At 33.6% G+C, this 20000-nt stretch overlaps 1 protein-coding gene across 6 annotated transcripts in view; it reads left to right on the forward strand.

The window, feature by feature from the left end:
• The window catches only part of LOC106884336 (voltage-dependent T-type calcium channel subunit alpha-1G), a 1091242-nt gene that overhangs the window by 593616 nt on the left and 477626 nt on the right, over positions 1-20000 (forward strand). For all 6 annotated transcript variants that reach the window (XM_089353777.1, XM_089353782.1, XM_089353780.1 and 3 more), the window contains 2 exons: positions 6170-6382; positions 14217-14338. In XM_089353777.1, the coding sequence (XP_089209903.1) occupies positions 6170-6382; positions 14217-14338 (335 nt within the window). The remainder of the gene's footprint in view (positions 1-6169; positions 6383-14216; positions 14339-20000) is intronic.

The following is a 20000-nucleotide window of genomic DNA, read 5'->3' on the forward strand; positions in this document are numbered from 1 at the left end:
TTCTCTCTCTCTCTTTCTCTCTCTCTCTTTCTCTCTCTCTCTCTTTCTCTCTCTCTTTCTCTCTTTCTCTCTGAAAGTATCTGTCATTACAGTATCGAAATGGTGTACATATACATGTATATGTATACATATACATCTCTCTCTCTCTCTCTCTTTTCTGTCTGTCTCTCTCTTTCTGTCTCTCTCTTTCTCTCTTTCTCTCTCTGTGAAAGTATCTGTCACTACAGTATCGAAATGTGATTGTTTCAGTTAGTGGAATAGTTTCATTTTTAAAGTGAAAGTATTTGACATGAGTGTTTTTGTTTCACTTTTGACACGTAATACTTAAATAGTGGAGGAGATATTATGTTGCCGTGTGCTCGAACTCTGCAAGAAGTTAATAATTTTTTTTACTAAAACACAACTGGAACCCTAAGTAAGGCATGTGTAAAATTTGAATGAAATTGGTTGCGTAGTTCTCGAGTTTTAGGGATTCACACAGACAGACAGACAGACAGACAGACACACACTCTCATTTATATATATATAGATAATAATAATATTAGGGACAAAATCCAAAATTACAGGTAAAAACTCAATTAAAATCAATTTATAAAAAATTAAAATTAAATTGAGCTTTATAGATAAAATATATATAAAATATATAGTTTTAGGGAAAATAACCAAGTTTCAAGAACTCATCGATGAAAATCCACTATCACATATAGAAACATTAATAACTAAAAGCACAATAAATGAGTATATCATCATCATCATCATCATCGTTTAACGTCCGCTTTCCATGCTAGCATGGGTTGGACGATTTGACTGAGGACTGGTGCAACCGGATGGCTACACCAGGCTCCAATCTAATTTGGCAGAGTTTCTACAGCTGGATGCCCTTCCTAACGCCAACCACTCAGAGAGTGTAGTGGGTGCTTTTACGTGTCACCTGCACGAAAACGGCCACGCTCGAAATGGTGTCTTTTATGTGCCACCCGCACAAGAGCCAGTCCAGGGGCACTGGCAACGATCTCGCTCGAAAACCCTACAAGGCCAGTCAGGCGGTACTGGCAACGGTCACGCTCAGGATGGTACATCTTATGTGCCACCTGCACAAGAGCCAGTCCAGGGGCACTGGCAACGATCTCACTTGGCTTGCTGGGTCTTCTCACACACAGCACATTTCCAAAGGTCTCGGTCAGTAGTCATCACCTCGGTGAGGCCCATATAAAGTAAAGTAAATATCATAAGATAAATATAATATAATAAATATAATATAATATAATATAATATAATATAATATAATATAATATAATAAAAAGATATATCTATATATATATATATATATTTATCTTATGATATTTACTTTACTTTATATTATACTCATTTATTGTGCTTTTAATTATTAATTTTTCTATATGTGATAGTGAATTTTCATCGATGAGTTCTTGAAACTTGGTTATTTTCCCTAAAACTATATATATATATATATATATATATATATATATATATATATATATATATATATATATACACACACACACACACACACACACACATATATATATATAGTGGGTCATCCCATAAATAATGCAGTTTTTTTATACTTCTTTTATTTTTCAAAATTAAGATAAAGTTCTTTTTTAATCTAAAATATACTCTCCTTCATTTTCTACATCTATCTGGTAGACTTCCAAAATTCACTTGCCCATGATGAAAAATATTCCTCTAGTACTGTTCTGACCTCGTCTACAGAATTCATATTTTTTCTATCCAAATGATTTTGAAGATTGTGGAATAAATGATAATCAGAAGGGGCAATGTCAGTCAGATAGGATGGATGGGGTATCGTTTCCCATTCGAACTGCTCCAGCCTTTGGAATGTCATCCTCGCTGTATGTTGCTGAGCATTATCCTGATGGAAGAACACCTTTCATCTTGAAACCAAAGAGAGACATTTTTCTTCTAGTGCTGACTTAAACCACTCATGGTAGATCTCCTTAGCTATCACTAGGTTTGGGTTTAAAGGTTCAAATTGGACTAAACCTTTTCATATCCCACCAAACAGATAACAACACCTTACAGGGGGGGAAGACCTTCTTTAGCTTGGATGGCCAGTGTTTCTCCTTTCCCTACCCACTGTCTTCAGCACTTGACATTTTTATACAGAACCCATTTCTTGTCACCAGTTACTATTCAGTCCAAAAAAAAGGCTCATTCATGAGATGTGACAGCAAAAAAAAGCAAACATTCACTTTCTACATGTAATTAAACCTCAGAAAGTTTGTGAGGAACCCATTGACCCAATTTGCTGACTTTTCCAATGGCACACCGGTTCAATGGATGGTTGAATGACCAAATCCAATAGTTTTCACCTCAGAATTTCTGGAACCACCGGTGATACTGGCTTACACTTATTGTCTGATCCCTATCTATTGCTTTTATGTTACCAGCACATTTTGTTGCATTATTGCCTTTATTGAACTCATAAAGCAAAATATGCTGAATATGCTCCTTTGTCACTTCCATAATAGCTTTGAAAAATAACTGTTAAAATCGAACTACACTCTTTAAAAGTTGCACTAAGAATAAGGACAAGGTAAAATTAATACCTGCTTTTGTAGCCAGTTGATGTAGGTAGTTTATCTCGTCCCTCTCCGACTTTTAGTTCATGCAACTGAAAGCAGCGCATTATTTATGAGATGACTCAATATATATATATATATATGTATATAGAATATGAGGGGTTTAGTTCACTGGTGATCTAAACGAATAGGTAAGCAGTGTAAGTGCTATAATTGGTCATCCATTAGGTTCTAAGTTCACAGCTGAGGCTGGAGCTAGGGACCCATAGTAGGCTTCTGAGGTAGCAGGTTGTCCTTTTCCTCTAACATACATACATATATGTATATATATATATATATATATATATATATATATATATATATATATATATATATATATATATATACATACATACATATATATACACACACATACACACATGCATGTATACATACATACATACATACATACATACATACATGTTTGCATGCATATGTATTGACATACTCTCTATTTCTTATGTTACAATCAATTGTTAAAGAAAATAATTTTACAAAAGCATATTATTGATTTTCATGTACAGTAGGCAAACCAAGAAAAGCAATTTTCCTTTCAGGGTTGAGTGGTTAGCATTAGATGTATAGTACAAAACAGCCATAGCTAGGTTTGCAACTAATGACCTTAATGTACATATAGTACTGCATTTTAAGTTCCCACTAACTATATAACTTATAAGTTATTGTTGAGTTATTATTCTGTTCTATTTTGTGTGTATTTTTATCTTGTATTTTTTTTTTTATAATTATTAACTCGGTTATTGATTTCTAGTATTTAGTTATGGTTTTATTAACTTTGTAGAGAATGAAAGTACATATAAGATGTGACAGGTATCAACTTTCAAAAACCATAAGATATCAAACAAAGACTTAAACCCATTATTCCATTGAATCATTTCTTTCCAACCCAGAATATTATAAAGTTATATGCTGTATGGAATAAAAAGATATCAATTTAAATCTGGATAACTTTAAGGGGAAGTAAAACATATGCAGAGGCATTTCTTTACAGAACAGAAAATAGTTTACATCTAAAACACTACACCATTTTGAGAATGTTTCAGAAATGATCGATGTACAAATATTGCAGCTTTCTTTGTTTTGTAGTTTTGCTTTTATTGTTTAGATTATTTTTTAAATTGTCCCTTTTTTTTCCCCTTTTCTGTTTTTTTCTTCTCATTCTTTGGCATTTTTCAAATAATTGCAACTTTTAATATATGCAGCTCAGCTATTTCTTGTGATTTTCTTTACCACAAATCACTTTGTATTCTACTCCTGTTTGTTTTCCATTATTCTACTTTTCTATGGTTTTTAATTTCTAAAATTTACCTTAGGTATTTTCATTTTTTCTCTATACTTTATTCAGATAAAAAGAAAAGAACAATAAGCCATATATTAACATAAATTACATGTCAGTCAAATAAATCAACATATCAAAATACATACAAATTAATTGAAATGTATTGACTTCAAAATATTAAAAAATTATATAATTCTCAAAATATAATTAACCAGTGATTTTTTTCTTGTTTTTTTTTTTTTCTGGTTAAAATTAAAAGTGATCACATTTTCAGAGGTGAGGAAAATTTTTTTCTCTTACCTGAGAAGTCTAAAGACATATACAATAACAACAACAACAACAATGATTGTGATAATAGCATCAATAGAAGTAAAAATATTATAAATGAATATAAAGAAATTATTATTCAGTTTCTTTTTCTATTTTTTTTTAAGTTAAACATATTAAGACATACAGTGATTAATTCAATACTAATTACAAATTTTAGCATTGTTGAGGTTCCTTAGATTATTTTTCCATGATTAATAATCATTTTTTAGTTTTCACTCTTTTAATCTGTCTTTTGTACATTAGTAGACACCATGTTTTCTCTTTGATTTGATTAGTATAATCTATTCCATAAATGTATCATAATTTTTTTTATTTAAAATTTTTGCATTTAGCTTTTTATCTACCTTGGTAGTATTTTATAGTTTACACTCTGCCTAAAGAAAATTATTTTTCATTTAATTGGTGTTTCATTGTTGTCTCTCAGTGATTTCTCATTTTTTTGTCTTTTCTGTCTTCATGTTGGCAAAGACGCTTTCATGACAATTAAGCTTTTAAATTGGATAAATAAATACCTAAAATGAATAGATAAATGATAACTTGAATATAAAAATAATTGGGTTAAAGAATACAGAAACCACATAAAAAGAATTAATCTTAGTAGTATAGTTTGAGAATTTCTTGCCTATAAACTAACTACATGTGATACATTAATGCATGTATATAACCCAGAGTTAGTGTTCTACTTTTCAATTGAAATTAAAATATCATACTCCAGTTTGTTCTTTTAACTAAATTGAGTTTATTTCTTATAAAAGCACAACCAATATCATTCATAATCAGATATATGTATGCATATATGCTTGTATGAGTGCAAACAAATTAAGCAAAAATGAACTCAACAAAAGAATATGATTTAATAATGCAGAGTAACATATTCTTATTAAACAGCGGGTTTATCCTTCAGTTAGATAACAGCTAAAATTTTTCATCATTTCCAAATCTCCAGGTGATGAATAAAATCCAATTTTTTCTAGCATCTAATATGAAAGGCAAATTGGATATATTACCTGTGGATCTACAAATAGCGGAACTTCTAGTTGTAATATAACTTAAAGATAAGCCAGCTATTAAATTATGTATATATATATATATATATATATATATATATATATATATATATGTGTGTGTGTGTGTGTGTGTGTGTGTGTGTGTGTGTGTGTGTGTATGCATGCATGCACATGTGTGTGTCTATGCGTGCATGCACATGTATGTGAGTGTATGTGTGTATATATATATATATATATGTGTATGCATATATATGAGTGTATATATATATGTGTATATATATGTCTGTATATATACATATATATATGATCACCACTACTTTATTATCTCCCCTTCTTCCTAGATCTCCTGTGTGACCCTTCTGTCCGGCATTCGCCATGACAGATCGCTAGCCACTACATTTTCTTTATTTTCTCTCCTTGCTTCTTTCTGTGTTCCTTTCCGTGGAAGTGCGTAGGCTCGAAACGTTAAAGACTTTTTCACTTCCCAAGCATTAAACTAATACATCTGTTTGTTGTCTGCACTACCTGTCTTCATCTTTTTTTTTTTGTGAATTCTTCCCCTATATATATATATATATATATATATATATATATATAACATCTCTGCTCGTAAGTTACCCCATCATTTCGTTTTTGTCTTGCTATTACATGTTCTATTATGAACTCCCTGAAGAGAAATAAATGAGGAACCCCAACAGCTCTTTCTTCTTTGTGAAAGATCTCTCATTTATTTCGAAACATGTGTAGGAATTAAAGGAACTTTTATTGACATGCGTTTTGCTCCATTTATTATCACCCATGTATATATATATATATATATATATATATATATATATATATATATATATATATATATATATATGTATGTATGTATGTATGTATGTATGTATGTATTCAAACAATTATTATTAACTGTTGTTATCTTTTAGGAGCCCTTGCTGAAAGTCTCCTTGTTGATATCTTGGGAGAAAAGCGCTTGTCTGCTCCTCAGCTCACATGCACTCACAATGAATGTGATGCACATCTTAGTCATTTCTCACATTCTGAACAAGAGGTGACAGACAGTGGCGAAAGTGACATAGAAGGAGAGTGGAGAGAAGAAACAGTTATACCAAGCAAGTGGAAAAAATTGATGAAAAGTGGTAAGTGGAGCTTTTATTTACTGTATTTGCTAAATTTAATTTATTAAACTTTATTAAGAATATTTCACACAAGAGTGAGATTCTCTAATAAAGTGTCAAGTCTTGAGTGTTTTTCTTTTGTTTTTTTCTTCTTGGCGGTGGCGGTGGCGGTGGCGGTGGTGGTAACGATGATGATGATGGCAGCTGCTGCCACTACTAATTTAGGGGGCGCATGGTCAAAAAATTTGAAAAGAGACTAGTCAGGACTATCAGCCCCAGAACTTAATTGACCCCTGAAGGGATGAAAAGCAAAGTTGACTCTAGTGGAATTTGAACTTAGAATGTAAAGAAGAACTGAATTAAGAACTGCAAAGTACTTTCCCCAATGCTTTAATAATTCTGATAGATCAGGGCTATCATTACTTAGAGTAGTAATACTATTTACAATTAAGTTCAAATTCGTCAACTAACTACTTTTCCCTACTGTGTACCAGAGACTGTGTGCCAGCATTAAAACTGAGTTGGCTATAGCTAAATTGGTAGTGCTGCTAGATTAAATGCCATCAGTATTTAGTTAATTTCTTTTATGTTCTAAAGTGAATTTGTGTGGTTGACTCTGGCAGTCAAGTACTGTTATTAATTGGATTGACTATACCGTCCCCTAAAATTTGTGGCCATGTACTTATGTCAAAAATCATTATTACAAATTAAGATGGATACATGTGTGTGTGCGTGTATGTGTGCATGTGTGTATAAATAGAGAGTGAAAGACAAAGGGAGAGAGAGAGAGAGATTTGTATGTATATATATATATATATATATATATATATATATATATATATATATATATATGTAGGTTTGTATGTATGTATGTATGTATGTATGTATGTATGTATGTATGAGTGATTGCTATATTTCTGTTTCATCTGCAGCCTAAAGTAAAGTACTAGACATGTAAAATAAAGTGAAAATATTTTCTTACATTAAATTAATGACTATTTCTGGTCTAGTTCTGTAGTACTTTTAAAGAGAAGGAAACGAAACTAATCATTAATTGAATAAATTAATTTGAATGTGTGTGCATGTGTACATACACATGTACACGTATATATAAATAAATATATATATATATATATATATATATATATATATATATATATATATATATATATATGTATGTATGTATGTATGTATGTATGTATATTGCTTCAATTTACATACCTTTTGACAAACAAAAGCATCAGCATCATCATCATCTTCATCATCCTTCAACATCCATGCTGACATGGGTTGACTGGCTTGACCAGAACTGGCAAGCCAGAGAGCTGCACCAGGTTCCAGTCTGATTTACCTTGGTTTCTACAGCTAGATGCTCTTCCTAACACCAAGCACTTTACAGAATGGACTGGTTGCTTTGCACATGGCACCAACACAAGTGTTTTTTGCATGCCAATGGCACAGGACTCCTGCAGGCCAACCCTCTTCACCAGGGGATGTGACTTTAACACTTCTGTTGTGGAGGACAGGTCTTCTTGAATACTGGAAGGTGCCAAGTATCTCAGTGCATTGTCATCTCATCTGAAAGTTTCAACATTCTTAGGTCATCCTTCAGTACTTCATCCCATGTCTCTCTGGGTCTCCCTCTTTCATGAGTTCCAGCTACTTTGAGTGACCAGCATTTCTTTATGGTGTGTGTGTGTGTGTGCGTGCATGTATGTGGGTGTGTGTTTGTTTGTACACATGCACATGCATATCCTTGTTTTGACATTATGCATCACCACCATTACAATGATGTCATTCATTTCCAATGTTCTGTGGAGTGCTATGTGAAAAATATGTCTGGCCACGGAAAATATTCCTTTGCTCAGAAATAGGTGTATGTTAGTAACAAGGTGTACATCCTGCCTTAGAAAGTTTACCTTAACTAATTCTCTCTGATCCATGCATGCAGGAAAAATGGATGTTAAAACAATGACAATGATGCTTATGTGCCACACATACACACATATATATATAGGCACACATGCACACAACACACACACATGAACATATATATATGTGTGTGTATGTATGTCTATGAATATATGTACACATATTTTTACAAAGAGGTTAACAGTAGCTTTAAAGCTTTGACTAATTCTCACTATAATTTCAAACTTTATATATAGCTTTTGGAAGGTGAAATGGAGAGTTTATTAGGCAGTAGTGGAGCTATGTATATGAAAATTAGATGTAATATAAATCTGTAAAGATACAGTAGAAGAAATTTTGTAGGAATAGGAGAAGAAAAAAGTAAATGTTTATAAGGTTTGGTTGAGAAGGAAGGAATAGTAGAGAGAATTTTTCTGATTTGGCTAAATAAAATTGAGAGCAGCAGCTAACTAATCGAAAGAATTTAATTTGTTTATAAGTTATTGTTTGAGTCCAGTCATGCAAATATGTGAAGCTAATGTGCCAGAAGTCAGGCTTCTATAGAAATTTATGTCGCAAACAGACCACATTCAGGTTATGGTTTGTAAAAGAGATTTTTTCTAAGGATTAGCCAGAAATTTACATACATCATCATCATCATCGTCCTTAAACAAACCTTATTCAGGGACCTTTTGAGCCGGATGGGCTACTCAACATGAAGAAAATTCTAACTGAGCCCCACCTGCGAGGTCATGCGCTGTTTATCTTGATATGAGATCACCATGTCGCGCACATATGGTTGTGATGCATCTGCCTGGTGTACCCTTATCAGACAGGTAGTCATGATGGGTATAATGGGCTTCGTATATTTTACCCCAGTGTCACTTTGATGGCATGCACTGCTCTCTCACATATATGTCTGTGTATGTCTATGTATATAGCACTTCTTTCACTTTTCATTCACCAAATCCATGCAGAAGTCTTTTGTTGGCTATAATAGAAGGTACTTACTCAAAATGTCATGCAGTGGGACTGAACCCCAAACCAAGTGGTTGGAAAGCAAACTCCTCACCACACAGCAATGCCTGCACCTACAGGTTATACTAGCAATTAATCTTTTAACAAGTTTCAGTTCATAGACTTGTAGCCTCACTGGTGTAGAGCCTTCTGTGATGGTGTTGGCTCCATTAACTGCAATACTTTGCCTGATAATTGTCAAATTGATGACAAAATTATTTATAAAATAGCAAAATATACATGGATAATATTAGAAACGGGAAAGAAATAGAGATGAATTAGAGAGTAGATGTATCAAAAGAGGTTTATTAATAACAACTTATAAAGGACATTCAAAAGACAAATAAAATTTTTGGTAAATTTTGATTTTTTTGAAAACCTATAAGAGCATTTAATGTACTTCTACGAGTTTGATCAGAAGAGAAGTCAAGAAATTCAAAGATAATTGCTTCTGGCACTTCCAGAATGCAATTAATAAATGGCACTGAACTGCACCTGTTTTCTGACATAATTGACATTTCATGCCTCAGTGCAATGCCATTTGTGTGTTACACTTTAGTTTTTATTGCCACTTGCATGCTCACAAAGGAAGACATAATGTATAACCTCCTATATATATGTATACACACACACACACACACACACACACACACACACACACACACACACATATATATATATATATATATATATATACATATACACACACGCACAAACACATATATACATAGATAGATAAATAGATAGATATACACACGTATATATGCACACAGAAGTAGATATAGATATATATATATATATATATATATATATATATATATATATATATATATATATATATATATATAAACAATATATGAGTATATGCATATATATGTACATGTATGTATATACGTTCATCCACATGTACATATAGATACATAACTGGGTACATGACGTGGCAAAAGAACAAGGACAAAAATGGTAAACAAGGTGCAACAAGCAAGCAGGCCACATAGAAACATCCCCTTCATATATATATGTATATGTATATGAATATATATACACATACATAACTGTAAGTACATGATTATATGTGTATGTATATGTGTATGCATCATCTAATTCTGTCAAGGTTGTGAATGACATATAGTACTCGCATTTGAAAAGCAGAAGATCCATATAACCAGATACATTCACGCACACTCTCACACGCACACGCACACACACACACACACACATATATGTATGTGTGTGTGTGCGTGCGTGTGTGTGTATATATATATATATATATATATGCATATAGTATATCATATATGAATGTTAAAATGAGTCTATTTATTTTAATGTAAGTTTAAAAATAGTGACAGAACTTTCATAAATGGTGTGACTCAATACTGAGAATTGAGTAGAATTTATTATAAAATTCATTTTGACTGAGATTTTTCTGTCACCTAATGGTTTATTTAACCAGAGGAGAAGGATCTACTTCTGGAGTTTATACAAGAAAGCAGAAAGTATGGTACCTTAAAGCAAGATGTTAGTAATTTAGTTAGTAATTTACATTTGTCATTGAATCTCTAATGAAAGTAATTTTTAGGCATCCATACTGGTGACATGTTAAAGGCACCTGTGCCAGTGATACATTAAAGGCATCCATGCTGGTGACATGTTAAAGGCACCCAGTACACTTTGTGGAGCAGCTGGTATTAGAAAGGGCATGCAGCCATAGAATCCAGGCCGAAACAGACTGGAGCCTGGTGCAGCTCTCCTGCTTACCAGTTCCAGTCAAACCATCTGACCCACATGCCAGCATGGAAAACAGACGCTAAATGATGATGATGGTGATGATGATGATGATGATGATGATGATGATGATGATGATGATGATGATGATGATGATGATGATGATGATGATGATGATGATGATGATGATGATGATGGTGATGATGATGATGATGATGGTTGAATTCTGGTATGTCTGAATGACTTAAAACTTATGCCCTTAACACATGCTTACATACATGCCTATACATACAAGCAAACACATGTAATACTTATAGTGATATTTAAGTTTCCAGACTGATAGAATAAGTACCAGGATTTTAAAAAATATGTACTGGAAGTGATTAGTTTGATTAAACTCTGCAGAGCAGAGCCCCGGCATGGCAGCAGTCTAATGACTGAAACAAGTAAGAGATAAATGGTAAAAGATAAAAGATACCATGCATAATAAATTGTTAATATATATTTTAAATTAATGCATAATACATTTTTGAAAAAGCCATAAATTTAAATCATTTTTATTAGGCTTTTAATACAAGTTATGTTGACAACCAACACACATTCACATAAATTTAGACAAACTACCACACTTATACACAAACAACTCTCTTTATGTATCTCCACATGCAATTCAGTTCACTCTTTAACACTTTTTGAAAATAAAACACTTTTAGTATTCAGTTTAATTAGTTCATTTATTAATAGATTGAATGCTTTCCTGGTTCATTACCATATTTCACTCATTACTGACCTGTATTTATTTAACATTTTTATTCTTTTTAATTCATTCACTGTCCTTTATTTATCATTTAATGCTTTTTCTCTTTCTATCCTTTACTTATTTAACTAGTCTAAGTATATTTTTATATTTTACATATTTTTTTCTTTTCCTTCTTCACCTTCGAATGTTCCTTCATCCATCTTCCTTCTGGTATCTATCTATCATTTAATATATTTATTGAGTTTTGGACTGTATGCACGCACGTACACCACACACACACACACACACACACACACACACACACACAGCTATGCCATTGCTTTAGTATAATGGCTAACACAACCAAATGGTTTACACTAAAATGGTACTCAACTCTTACATGCAATGTAACTAATTTTTATTTTCTTCTCTACTATATGTCTCATCTCTCCACTAACAAACATCATCCTCAGCATTCTGGTTCCTTTGGACTTAGAGAGCTTATATATAAGAGATTATATCAGTCCACCGTCATCCCACTACCTAATACACCATGACTTTACCTGGTATAATTGCCGTCCACAAGTCACTCCTTTTGACCACCTCTATCGCCACCCATCTTATCACCCACTCTTACCTTTGTCTAACACTCATTACCAATCACTTCCCTCCTAACTCCTCCCCAAACCCATCTTTCTCCATCGTATTTTTGATCCTCTCACCCATCTACTCATATATGTCCACCACTACCATCACCAACCACTCTCATCCTGACTCTATCCCAGATAACCCTGTCTTTTTCCCATTACACTCTTGCACCCTTTGCCCACTCATTCTGGTCCTGTTGACGCCATTGTTCATTCTTTTATTACCCTCTTTGATCACCTGAGCAAATGAACATTATTGAATACTGTTTTGATATATATTCACATTCTCACCTTTCACTTTCAACCAACCATTTCTGGTATACTCGTTGTCATTGTGCCCTCTCCTATTCCACTCCTCTGTCTAAAAGTTTAAGGATACTAATTACTTTCTACATTTACCATGAACAAGACACCAGAGTTTTGTGCTTGTGCTATGATGCCCAACCTCTTTCCACTGCATTTCATCCACAGCGATTAGGCATAGGAGTGGCTGTGTGGTAAGTAGTTTGCTTACCAACTACATGGTTCCAGGTTCAGTCCCACTGTGTGGCATCTTGGGCCAAGCCTCTTCTACTATAGCCTCGGGCCGACCAAAGCCTTGTGAGTGGATTTGGTAGACGGAAACTGAAAGAAGCCCGTTATATATATATATATATATATATATATATATATATATATATATATATATATGTATGTGTGTGTATATATATATATATATATATATATATATATATATATACAAATATATATATATATGTATGTGTGTGTATATGTTTGTGTGTCTGTGTTTGTCCCCACAACATCGCTTGACAACCGATGCTGGTGTGTTTACGTTCCTGTCACTTAGCGGTTTGGCAAAAGAGACTGATAGAATAAATACTAGGCTTCCAAAGAATAAGTCCTGGGGTTGATTTCTTCGACTAAAGGAAGTGCTCCAGTATGGCCAGTCAAATGACTGAGACAAATAAAAGAATAAAAGAAAGAGAGAGTGATTGGTGAATAAGTCTAGTTACTGTGAAATACACACCCAGTACACAAGGTAAAGTGATTGGCAAGTGAACACAGAAAGTATGTTTGTGAGGTCTCTTTAGTCATGCCATGCCGAGGACTATTCCACTTCACTGGTGTTGGTTCCATGAGGAGAAGTGCACTCAATGCACCAATGCAAAATAGATGACAATAAGAAGGGCACCCAGCCGTAAACAAAACTAACCAAAATGACACGAATGGGTGACTCCTATGAAGATATGACTTAAGCTGTGATGACCCGTCCAATTCGTGCCAGCATGGAAAGCAGATACAAAATGAGTTGATAGACTAAAATTGTCTACATTCAACAGAAAAGAGTTAAAGAAGACAGAATATTAATATAAAAATTTGTGTAAGAAAGGGAAAGTAAAATCAGGATACTTAATGAGTGTGGTGTGCACGTGTGTGCATCTATGGATGGTTTTTGTAAAATTCACATACATTTTTATGCTTTATTATTATAATTATTAGTATCATCATCATTATTATTATGATTATTATTTTATTTTATATGTATACATACTTTCTTGCTTTTTTGTATCTGTCTGAGTGAAATAATCCTGTTTCATTTCTTGTTGTTAAAAGAACTAACATTGATAACAAACAGAATTACTACAAATTTATTTCAATTTTGTGTGTATATATGTACATGAACTTGTGTGTGTGTGTGTGTGTGTGTGTGTGTGTGTGTGTGTGTGTGTGTGTGTGTGTGTGTGTGTGACTGATTAAAATTTGTGATTCCTATTGTCATTTTAATTCTATAATTTGTTTTGCTTTACTTTTTCAGAAATTTTAACAAAGTCACAAGGATACTTGAAGAAGGCAGTGGAAAGCAAAATCTTCCAGAGGGGAATATTACTTGCCATCTTAATCAATACACTTAGTATGGGAATTGAATATCATAACCAGGTACGTCGTTAGATGTAGATATTTTTTAATGTTTAGTTTTTCCATTCTTTATACCTTTTTTTTTTGTTGTTTTACTTCTGTGTTTTGTTCCTTTTAACATTAGAAGCTCTTTAATCAATGTGTGTACACATATGTGCACATACATATATATATAAGTGCCACACCCTAACAGTTGAGGGAACCCGTGGAAGAGGTAAGCCCAGGAAGACCTGGGCTGAGGTGGTGAGGCAAGACCTTCGTACATTGGGCCTCACCGAGGCGATGACTACTGACCGAGACCTTTGGAAATGTGCTGTGCGTGAGAAGACCCGGCAAGCAAAGTAAGATCGTTGCCAGTGCCCCTGGACTGGTTCTTGTGCGGGTGGCACATGAGATGCACCATTTTGAGCGTGGCCGTTGCCAGTACCGCCTGACTGGCTCCTGTAGGATTTTCGAGCGAGATCGTTACCAGCGCCCCTGGACTGGCTTGTGCGGGTGGCACATAAAAGACACCATTTCGAGCGTGGCCGTTTTCGTGCGGGTGACACGTAAAAGCACCCACTACACTCTCTGAGTGGTTGGCGTTAGGAAGGGCATCCAGCTGTAGAAACTCTGCCAAATCAGACTGGAGCCTGGTGTTGCCATCCGGTTTCACCAGTCCTCAGTCAAATCGTCCAACCCATGCTAGCATGGAAAGCGGACGTTAAACGATGATGATGATGATGATGATATATATATATATATATATATATATATATATATATATATGCATTATATCTATCTATCTATATAAATATATATATGCATCATCTCATGTCTCATTGCCCCGCCATTGTTTTTGCTAAAACTTTCCTTCAGACTTCCTTTAAATTTGCTGGCACACTGAAGCAGGCAATCTTGTTGTTTGATTTTATGTTCAGTTATGATAAAAACAATTTTACATTAACCTGATGTGTTACTCAATACTTTTGTAGAGTACAAATTTATTATTCTTAAACAAGAATATTGTTGACAGTGACTTCGAAGTTTTGACCAGCTAAGCCATCGTCAGACTGGAGTGCATTGAAAATAAACTTGGCTTTATATAGTTTCTGTAGAGTTAAAATCTTCCTTGGATATATGGGTTTAGAGTGGGGGTAATTAGGTTGTTGGGTGAGTTACAATGGAGAGGTGTTTTAGAGAAATTCTATTGATTAAATATGGGATTGCGTTATTGCTTAGAATTTATTCATGTATGTAGAAAGTTGTAAGCAGCTGTGTATATTTAGGTTTCTCTCCTTCATGGGATTGTGTTTTAGTGGTTCACAAAAAGGATGTATGTAGGTACAGGATGTGCCAGTAGTTTTAATTACTTTTGGTTTTATAGAATTTAATCCTTAGCTTTGGCAAAGTAAATGTCAAAGCTTCAAATTTTAGACCAGTATTTAAAAACTTAGTAATTGGGTGTATTTACTTTTTTGTTATGGAATTTTTTTAGGGTTCACAACAAAAGATGGCATGTTTTAGCTGGTCAGTTCCTTTACTTGCCATTGTTATTTAGGGTACTTCCTGTCTGGAAGGCTGGAATTTATCAGTCAGGCATGTCTTGGTATTGTTTGTATAGGAATTTGTTTATCTTGTGCTTTGACATCCACAAGATGTGGTTAAGTGTAAAGGTTATTGGTCTGTAAGTTTCTCTCTTAGGGTTCATTGTTCGATAAACAATTTGATTAATATATAGAAATTTTAACCTTTGCATTTTATGGAGGCAGAGTTTGTGGGCAATGTAAATATTTCTTCAATTTTGTTCCATATTTACGAGATGAGGAATTATGTACATTATTTACAATTGACAGATATTTGTCCTCATCTTCTTTGTTGTTAACACAACTTTTCGGCTGATACACCCTCCAGCCTTCATCAAGTGTCTTGGGGAAATTTTGAACCTGGGTTCTCATTCCTAAGGTATTTTTCGATGATTATTATTATAATTATTCAGGTCATTGCCTGGAATCGAACTTGGAATCTTGGGGTTAGTAGCCCGCGCTCTTAACCACTATACTCATGTGCATATGGCATAGTGGTTAAGAGCACGGGCTACTAACCCCAAGATTCTGAGTTCAATTCCAGGCAGTGACCTGACTAATAATAATAATAATAATGACAACATTGAAAAATACCTTAGGAATGACAACCTAGGTTCGAAATTTCCTCAAGATACCTGATGAAGGCTGGAGGGTCTATCAGCCAAAACGTTGTGTTAACAACAAACAAGATGAGGACAAATATCCATCAATTGTAAATAATGTAAATAATGTTCTTCAACTCTGTTTTAAATGTGGGTATTTTATAATGTACTATTTTAGGCCTATGGATATATGCAAAAGTGGAGCATTAAAAATGAGAATAAAAATAAAATTTAATTTTAAAAATTGATTAAAAAATGTTTTAATATTTTTTTTTAAATGGCAAATTAAAAAGAAAAGGGTTTTCCAACTTGCTTGCATACAAATATACATTTATGTGTGTACATGTAGGTTTGTGCACTTATATTAGAAAATCTTTTGTGGAAATTTTAGTTGGAGACAGGGAAACTTCTAGATAATTTCTACTATACTTGTTTAGTATGAAGCTGTAAAAATGTTTTTTATGTATGTTATGGAGATAGTTTATGGTGCAGGTAGAAGGAGAGAAGCTGGTGAGATGTTTAGCCATTAGTAAACATTATTGATTTGAAATGTTTTAATGTTTTTAAGATTTTGTGCTTGCATGAAGAGACTAGTTCAGAGTCACTTACCTCTGCCAAGTCCTTTGATCCCATGCTTAGATCAGATGATCCTTTAGTGTTTTTGTAATCCAGAAAGAATTGTTATGGGAGAGGAATGATTTTCTTGTTTGTAATATTGTTTCTCTGTCGGTGTCATTTACTGTGGATTTGGCTTTAGTGAAGTTCAAAGCAGCTATAAGAAAAATTTTGATACTGACATGTAATAATCTCTGATGTCAAACTGGAAGAAATGACATTCATTTTTGTTTAGAATCCTATTGAACCAATCTATTACTTCATATGTGTTACTCCAGACAATATTGTTTTTAGTTTTTGGTGAAAATTTGTCTATAATATTTTTGTCTGGTTTCAAAGGATTTATAAGTTTGACAGATGGGTTGCTATTGATGTTTGACTTGTGATCTTTCATGATTATATTTGAGGATTGTGGTGTTAATGTGTCTACTTTATCATTTATCCTAATTTAGTGGCTAATTATTTGGTTGTGGTGTTTATATCATTTAAAGTTGCATATTTCGTGTGTTTTTGTATATGTTAGATATTGTGTTAGAAAGAAAGCAGTTATAAGTAGGATGACTTATCTGGTAGAGGTTGCTTGTCTTGTCCAATTTTACAAATTTAGGTTTCTTTTTATGCAGTTGATTTTCTGCTTCAACTTTTTTTTGCAGTTCGTTGGCTCACTTGTTGAATTTCATTTGCTTGATCATTCTACATAGGTCATCTTTGAAGGGTTGTAGCTATGGAAGGTGGACATTTAACTGTTGTTGGGTGCTGGTTTTCCATTTGGTCTTTTTCATAATGGTAAATTTTTCCATCTGAATTTTTTGATAAAACTTACTTTTTTTTTGTAGTAGTATTTTTAGACAGTACTTTTTAGCAGATATTGGTGCTTTCCATAGAGAAGTGTAGGACACAAATGTTTGTGTGTGTATATATATAGGTATATATGTATATATATATATATATATATATATATATATATTTATATATATATATATATATGTGTGTGTATGTATATATATATGTATGTAGTCATTTATAATTAGTTGTAACAATGAAATTTTGCTACATAATTAAAGATCAATATATATTGTCATTAGAAAAAGGTACAATATATATATATATAAAAAAAAAAAAGAAAAGAGATGGAAAATATTTTAGGCAACTCATCCATACATGGCTGAGAAGTATTCCATGGCTATCTGAGACTGCCATACACGTTTGTTCCATTTTGGACAAGCCTGTGAAGAGTTTATCTGCTGGAAAATTAGTAGGGAATCTACATCCTGCTGAAAGCTCAGATACATCTTCCAAGAGACTGTTGATGTTGTTTTCATAATCAGTCTGTTCTTCATGTGCTTTTCTCTTATTTCTTCACAGACAAACAACTTGATACTGTTTATCTCTTGTATTCGTTTAAGAAATTTAAACAAACCCTCAATAACAATAATATTATTAATAGCTTCAAAGACGGGCACAAGTGTAGTCAATATAGTCAGTTAACTTGTTTCTCTCAAATTATATATATTGACCCTAGTACTTGACTGGTATCTTATTTTATTAAACCTGAAAGGATGAAAGACAAAGTTGACCTCAACTGATTTCAACTCAGAATGTAAAGTCAGAACCAGTACCACAAGGCTTTTTTTTCCTCCAATACTTTAATGATTCTGCCAGTCAGCATCATTGTCATCATCATCATCATCATCATCATCGTCATCATCACAGTAGCACCACCGCCACCACCATTATCATCATCATCACCATCATCAAAGGATCTTCAATGCCTGGGGTAAATACATATTTGGGGCTCCCGTCTTAATTAACAAGCATTAGAGACTAAAAACATTTTGTGCCTCTTCACACTAGCAACAAGAGTGACTAGCTCTTTTTATCCATTATTGTTATGTTTCCACAGTGAATAGAAATGCATTCAAATTGGTTTGTATAACTAAATTGTATGCCAAAACTTGCCAATAACATTAGTAAAACGTTTTTAGATTGGTCAATATAAGAAATTCCAATGACAACTAAATTAATTGGTTTTACAAGCACCAACAGAAGCATGAATTATCTTGGGGTTATGTGTCAGCAAATAGTAGAGGGGTGGATTTACGTGAGCTATCTTAGAATAGGGGTAAGTGCATTTTAGTTTGTCACAAGCTATCTCATGATCAGGGCTTAATGCCATTTATAATTATTTAGAGTGTTCATACCAAATAATTTACAAGGCATTATGAAACCCCACCTTCTACATTAAATCATTCTCTATGGAGTTCTTTCCACTCCACCTGTTTTGTTTTTAATTTTCAACTGTTTATGTAACTGGTAAATATTGCATGGTTATATTGGGTGACATGCTTGAGAACACAAGAGAATAAAAGTGATAGAATAAAAATTTATGATCTTATCCCATTTCACTGCACTTCCTTTAGGATGTCAAGTCTTTTGTTTAATCAATAGCTTATTTTGTGATTTTGAAACTTTTAGCATGACATCCAGGAAATATTGGTGCTAAGCAATAAAGTTATCTTTCTACACTCTGATATACTAAACATGAATTTAAATGTATATTTTTATCATCATCATCGTTTAATGTCTGCTTTCCATGCTAACATGGGTTGGACGATTTGACTGAGGACTGGTGACCCAGATGGTTACACCAGGCTCTAATCTGATTTGGCAGAGTTTCTACAGCTGGATGCCCTTCCTAACGCCAACCACTCAGAGAGTGTAGTAGGTGCTTTTATGTGCCACCGGCACGAAGGCCAGTCAGGCGGTACTGGCAACGGCCACGCTCAAAATGGTGTATCTTACGTGCCACCTGCACAGGAGCAAGTCCAGTGGCACTGGCAACGATCTCGCTCGAATGTCTTTACACATGCCACCGGCACAAGTGCCAGGAAGGCAACGCTG

Source organism: Octopus bimaculoides, chromosome 6 (assembly GCF_046866305.1).
Source record: "Octopus bimaculoides isolate indiv1 chromosome 6, ASM4686630v1, whole genome shotgun sequence".
In the NCBI taxonomy this organism is placed as follows: domain Eukaryota; kingdom Metazoa; phylum Mollusca; class Cephalopoda; order Octopoda; family Octopodidae; genus Octopus; species Octopus bimaculoides.